Below are 7,030 nucleotides of genomic sequence, written 5' to 3' on the forward strand. Positions count from 1 at the left end.
ACAGTCGCCTGCCCCGAATAGAGGACTGTCCACCGCTCATGGTGACTGGAGCCAGAACCGGACCACCGGACCTCCTGAAAACCGCAGAGATCCAGACGCTACTGGACCAGCTCCCGACAGATGAATGGCAGCCACTCCTCCACAGTGAGCGTTCGAACATTCCGTGTGGCCAACCGCAGTGGCTTTTTGCTGTTTCTAGAGGAACCCCGAGAGTGCAGGTTCAGTCTCCTGACTCCACCAAATGGGGTTTGGCCAGGAGACGTCATTGACGCCTGTCCCCCTGGGGCCTCCGGAAAAAAGCTTCGCTGGATATTTTGTTCGTGGTTTAGTGGTACTTAGGTTGAAGGTGCAGGGGTTACCAGCCCCTCGCACTCGTCCAGATCCCTCTTTGGCCGCTGTGGTGGCTACAAACTCCATAAGGGGCCATGGCCAATTGAAATTGGCCCTCCACCCATGGCACCGCTCACCACAGAGTTGCCGTCCAGCACCACCGACGAGGTAGGTGGTTGTTGTCACTTTCACACTCACTCACATTCACTTACACTCACACTCTCACACTTACCCACACTCACTCACATTCACTCTACAGAACAGGGACAGAACCCACTCGCCACCCACACAGCAGTGGCAGAGGGGGGAGTGGCACCCGGGCCGGGAGTCGAACCCAGGCCACCGCCTCTCTCCGCTCGCCCCCCTCTATGACTCAAGCCACGGGGGGGAGGCTCGGATATCACGTGGGAGGTGGGGCTGGTAGGGGGGGTCGGGGGGATGGCGGGCGGGGATGGTAGGGGGTTTGGGGCTGGTAGGGGGTGAGGGTGGGGGCTGGTGGGTGCCCAGGCGCGCTATAAAAGGCGCTTAGCGAGGAGCAGCAGCAGTGGAGGCAGTGCTCAGAGCCAGACTCGTGGTGGTGCCTCCATATCTCCACCCGCCCAAGTTCGAGTCCCGGGCCGCCACCACCTCCTCCTCCATCTCCATCTCCACCACCTCCTCCATCTCCACCACCTCCTCCATCTCCACCACCTCCTCCATCTCCACCACCACCTCCTCTATCTACACCACCTCCTCCATCTACACCACCTCCTCCATCTCCACCACCTCCTCCATCTCCACCACCATCTCCACCTCCATCTCCACCACCACCTCCTCCATCTCCACCACCTCCTCCATCTCCACCACCATCTCCACCTCCATCTCCACCACCACCTCCTCCATCTCCACCACCACCTCCATCTCCACCACCACCTCCTCTATCTCTACCACCACCACCACCACCGCCTCGCTCTCCCCATGGCCTACCCGCGGTGTCGCGCTGCGAGCCGCCTTCTCCACCTCCCGCTGCTGCTGCTGCTGCTCGTGGCTGTGGCTCGGCCCTCGCTGGGGGCTTCCACGGCAGCTCGGGAGGGGCCCTGCGGGAGTCGCACGGACACCAGAGGCTGCGCAGCCGGGAGGATCCAACCCCGAAACCAGTGGGCAGTGGGTGAGGCACACACACACGTAAATATACACACACACACATACACACATACACAGACGCACACATACACAAACATACACACACACATACACACACTCACATATACACACATACACACACTCACATACACACACATACACACACGCACACATACATACACACACGCACACATACATACACAGACGCACACATACACACACATACACACATACACACACACATACACACACATACACACACTCACATATACACACATACACATACACACACTCACATACACACACATACACACACGCACACATACATACACACACGCACACATACATACACATACACAGACGCACACATGCACACACATACACACACTCACATACACACACATACACACATACAACAACAACAACCGCCATTCGCCACGAAGTGGCGGTGACGTCACCACGACGCTTGTGCCAGGCCATGTGCACCTTGGGGCCACGTGAAGTGTCGAACACCCGCTGGCAGGAGGTCACGGGGCAGACCCAGGTGCCACGGGTCGACTGACCGAGATGACCGAGATGACTGGCTGATGCACCACCTGTGCCCCCTACTGTACCAACTTGCTGTGCTTTAGCCACCCGGCGCTCCGCTCGTTGTTGTGAGCGTCGCTCCTCCGCCCTCCGCTGATGTTGGAGGACGACTGGAATGGCATATGCATATTATAGATGACAAGTCGATGGTCAGTGGGAAGATCAGCTCCACGATAGGTCCTGGTGTCAAGGACATGGGCCTGCATCCACTGCTCCGTCACTATATAGTCCAGCAGATGTTCTTGCTTGGACCCGGCATGCATCCATGATGTTGTGTGGATGCGCCAATGCCGGAACAGCGTGTTCGTAATTACAAGCCCATTGGCTGCACAGAAGTCTATCAGCCTCGTACTGTTGTTATTGAGCTGATCTGGCCCATGCCTTCCAATCACTCCAGCCCAGGTCACAGCATCATGACCCCTTACCTACGTGGTCTCGTTTAGTGGTACTTGGGTTGAAGGTGGAGGGGTTACCAGCCCCTCGTACCCGTCCAGAACCCCCGTTGGCCGCTGTGGTGGCTACAAGTGCCATGAGGGGAACAGCCGATTGGAATCGGCTTTCTCATACATGGCATTGCTCACAGCCTCCATAACGATACCGTGCGGCACCACCGTGGAGGTAGGGGGTTGTTTTTTGCAAAACACGCACAGCCTGTAGCACCTGGCATGCATCATCACTACCACCATCATGCTGAATGCTGGAGGGTGCCTGCCTCCAACTGCTCAGTAGCAGCGTCCTTCACGAGCCTCCTCTTGCGGAGAGGTCGATCTTAACACCGCCGGTACCAGTCACTGGCAAGTCCACTCAGCTCCGCATGCTCCCGTACCGCATCAGCTCCATCTCTTCTCGAGCCCGTGCCACTCACTCACACTCATCCACTCGCCCACCCACTCACTCACCCACTCAACCCTCAGTCCATCTCTTCTCCAGTCCATCTCTTCTCCAGCCCATTCAGGCCCCTCTATCCGTTCCACCTGTCTGTTCCTTGTATCTCTGTTCTTTGTCTCTGTTCCACCCGTCGGTTCGACCTGTCTGTCCCACCTGTCTGTCCCACCTGTCTGTCCCGTGTATCTCCATTCCGCTCACGGGACTGACCTCCCCCCTGCCCCAACACCGGCGTGCGTCGTAAACAACCCTCAGGCCACATCATGGGCAAGAAGAGCTCCGCCGATGCCGAGTGGGCGGCCGCCGGGGAGGAGGAAGCCGGAGGAGCCTGGAGGGACCGGGAGGAGCCAGACACCTCCGATGGAGACTCCTCACCCGCGGAGTGGAACTCCTCACCCGCGGAGTGGAACTCTTCACCCGCCACCGCTCGCCAGGTGAGCACCACTCAATGGGGTGAGCGGGAGCTCGCCGCTGACCGCTGCACCCCACCAAGGAGGGACGAAGATCGCCCAGGTAGCCTCTAGCAGGGCTGTAGGGGCGAGTGTTGTAGTAAGTAGCGAGTAGTAGCAACCACCAATGTTATACACACAGACACAGCTCCCCCAGGTAGCCTCTAGCAGGGATGTAGGGGCAAGTGCTGTTAGCGAGCACCCATGAAGGTTACCGGCACTGTGGCACACACAGAGGGGGTGGGTGGCCAGCAACGCCCGGCCGCCTTTGTCTCCCCCAGTGGCGATGTTTACTGCATACCCTCGCACCCAGGTACTCATTTGAGGCTGAGTCGACGTATGGGAGGCCCAGGACCTGTTCAGATAATCACTCCCACTTGTGTTGGTGTCCGTGAGCGGGAATCGAACTCTGGTCACTGGGGCTCACAGCGCGGTGTGCAAGCCGCTACATTACTGCTCCCCACACACACACCCAGATACACACACAGACACATATCGAGGCCGATCTTGACACCGCTGCCCTAACTAAGCTTGTGCCGGAGACCCCGGGGGGACAGGCGTCTGTAATGTCTCCTGCCCAAACCCCATTCGGAAGAGCCACTGCGGGAGGCCACGTGGAATATCCGAACGCTCACTTCGGAGGAGAAGCTGCCATCCTCTGTTGGAAGCTGGACTGGTACTGCCTAGATCTCTGTGACATTCAGGAGGTCCGGTGGACCGGTTCTGGCTTCAGTCCCCATGAGAGGTGGGCAGTCCTCTACTTGGGGCAGGAGACTGCCAAACAACAGGGAGTGGCTCTTCTTCTGAAGTGCCATCAGTTGAGGAAGTGCAGAAGGCAATCCGGAGTCTGAGACCAGGAAAAGCACCGGACAGAGATGATCTCCAAAGCAAAATGCTGAGAGAGGGTGGCGTTTGTGCGCAGACTGCCCTATATGACATCATAATAACAGTCTGGACCACTGGATGGGTTCCGCAGGATTGAAAGGATGCCCTGGTGTTCCCACTCTTTAAAAAGGGGGACTGCACAGAATGTAACATCTACAGGGGAATCTCCCTCTTCAGTGTGCCGTGAAAGGTCCTGGCAAGAATTTTTCAACATCGTCTTGCCAGGCACACCGAGGAGAGGATTGCGGAGCCCCAATGTGGTTTCAGGAAAGGGCGGTCCTGCACTGATGCCATATTTTCCGTCCGTCTGCTACAGCAGAGGTGTAGGGAATTCCAACAAGACCTACATCTCTGCTTTATTGGCCTGGTCAAGGCCTATGATACCATCAGTAGGCCTGGGCTCTGGGTTGTTCTTCGTGCTTTCGGAGTCCCTGACCCTCTGCTCACGATCATTAAGGACCTTCATGATGGTGAGCAGGCCCGGATAAAACTACGTGGCCGGGAGTCAGAGCCATTCCCAGCACACCTTGGAGTGCGACATGGATGTCCTCTGGCTCCCACATTATTTCACATATATTTTGACCACGTAGTTCATGAAGCCTCCAATAGCTGTACCGGGGGAATTTCCATTTGGTACAGATATAATGGGTGGCTGATCGATGCCCAGCTGCGGTCAAGGGATGGCTCCCTTTTGGTCAACCACGTTATGTATGCCGATTATTTGGTAATTGCTGCCCATTCAGAGGAGGAGTTGGAGACGCTGCTGCTGAAACTGGAGCGTGTCACTAAGAGGTGGGGCCTTACCATCAGCCCCACCTAAACTAAGCACCTGCCTGGGTATTTTGTACCATCGGACACTCCACCCCCACAACTCCCAGGAGCGATGCTCACAACAACGAGCAGAGCGCCGGGTGGCTAAAGCACAGCAAGTTGGCACAGTAGGGGGCACAGGGGGTCCATCAGCCAGTCATCTCAGTCATCTCAGTCAGTCGACCCGTGGCACCTGGGTCTGCCCCGTGACCTCCTGCCAGCGGGCATTCGACACTTCACGTGGCCTCAAGGTGCACATGGCCTGGCACAAGCGTCGTGGTGACGTCACTGCCACTTAGTGACGAATGGCGGTTGTTGTTGTTGTTGTTGTCTCTCTTGCAGCTGAATTCCCTACTCCGAGCTCTGGGAGCCCTGGGCAGAGACGGGGAGGGAGGGAGATCCTCCTGACCAGCCCCACCCCTCCCCCATCTCACCTGAGCCCCCCACTCTCGTCTCCCACTTGAGCCCCCCACTCTCGTCTCCCACTTGAGCCCCCCACTCTCGTCTCCCACTTGAGCCCCCCACTCTCGTCTCCCACCCACGCCTCCCACTCTCGTCTCCCACCCGCAGCTACTACAGCTACCACCACAGCACTACAGCTACTACCACAGCACTACAGCTACTACTACTACAGCTACTACCGCAGCAGCTACTACTACAGCTACTACCACAGCACTACAGCTACTACTATAGCTACTACCACAGCAGCTACTACTACAATACCGCAGCTACTACTACAGCTACTACAGCTACTACCACAGCTAATACAGATACTACTACAGCTACTACTACTACAGCTACTACAGCTACTACTGCCACAGCTACTACAGCTACTACTACCACAGCAACTACTACTACAGCTACTACATTACTACTACTACAGCTACTACTAAAGCTACTACTACAGCTACTACTACATCACGACAGATACTACTACTACAGCTACTACCACATCACTACTACTACTATAGCTACTACAGCTACTACAGCTACTACTACAGCTACTACTACAGCTACTACTACATCACGACAGATACTACTACTACTACAGCTACTACTAAAGCTACTACTACAGCTACTACTACAGCTACTACTACATCACGACAGATACTACTACAGCTACTACTACTACAGCTACTACAGCTACTACTACAGTTACTACAGCTACTACTACTACTATAGCTACTACTACAGCTACTACTACTACAGTTACTACAGCTACTACTACAGTTACTACAGCTACTACTACTACTACAGCTACTACTACTACAGCTACTACAGCTACTATTACCACAGCACTACAGCTACTACAGCTACTACTACAGCACTACAGCTACTACTACAACTACTACTACTACAGCTACTACTACTACTACAGCTACTACTACTACAGCTGCTACTACTGCTACTACCACAGCACTAATACTACTATAGCTACTACAGCTACTACAGCTACTACCACAGCACTACTACTACTACAGCACTACTACTACTACAGCTACTACTACAGCTGCTACTACTACAGCTACTACTACAGCTACTACTACTACATCTACTACTACTACAGCTACTACCACAGCTACTACTACCACAGCTATTACTACAACTACTACTACAGCTACTACCACAGAAGCTACTACAGCTACTACCACAGCACTACTACTACAGCTACTACTACTACAGCTACTACTACAACTACTACTACAGCTACTACGACAGCTACTACTACTACAGCTACTACCACAGCTACTACTACAACTACTACTACAGCTACTACAGCACTACAGCTACTACTACAGCACTACAACTACTACTACAGCTACTACTACACCTACTACTACTACTACAGCTACTACTACAACTACTACAGCACTACAGCTACTACTACAGCACTACAGCTACTACTACAGCACTACTACTACTACAGCACTACTACTACTACAGCTACTACCACAGCACTA

General features: G+C 54.5%; 1 protein-coding gene across 1 annotated transcript; it reads left to right on the top strand.

The window, feature by feature from the left end:
* Window positions 1-892: 892 nt before the first annotated feature.
* Window positions 893-6,138, top strand: LOC144737522 (uncharacterized). The gene is made up of 3 exons (XM_078620252.1): window positions 893-1,477; window positions 3,181-3,359; window positions 5,412-6,138. The coding sequence occupies exons 1-3, from the start codon at window positions 1,288-1,290 to the stop codon at window positions 5,475-5,477; spliced, it is 435 nt and encodes a 144-aa protein (XP_078476378.1). The 5' UTR covers window positions 893-1,287; the 3' UTR covers window positions 5,478-6,138.
* The last annotated feature ends 892 nt before the right edge of the window (window positions 6,139-7,030 follow it).

This window comes from Lampetra planeri, chromosome 71 (assembly GCF_965212315.1).
Source record: "Lampetra planeri chromosome 71, kcLamPlan1.2.h2, whole genome shotgun sequence".
NCBI lineage: Eukaryota > Metazoa > Chordata > Hyperoartia > Petromyzontiformes > Petromyzontidae > Lampetra > Lampetra planeri.

Bases quoted from the DNA above. Each gene is read 5' to 3' on its own strand.
- LOC144737522 (XM_078620252.1), top strand. From the start codon at position 1,288: ATGGCCTACCCGCGGTGTCGCGCTGCGAGCCGCCTTCTCCACCTCCCG. The intron at 1,478-3,180 runs GTGAGGCACACA...AACAACCCTCAG, and splicing joins CCGAAACCAGTGGGCAGTGG to GCCACATCATGGGCAAGAAG. The intron at 3,360-5,411 runs GTGAGCACCACT...TCTCTCTTGCAG, and splicing joins CACCCGCCACCGCTCGCCAG to CTGAATTCCCTACTCCGAGC.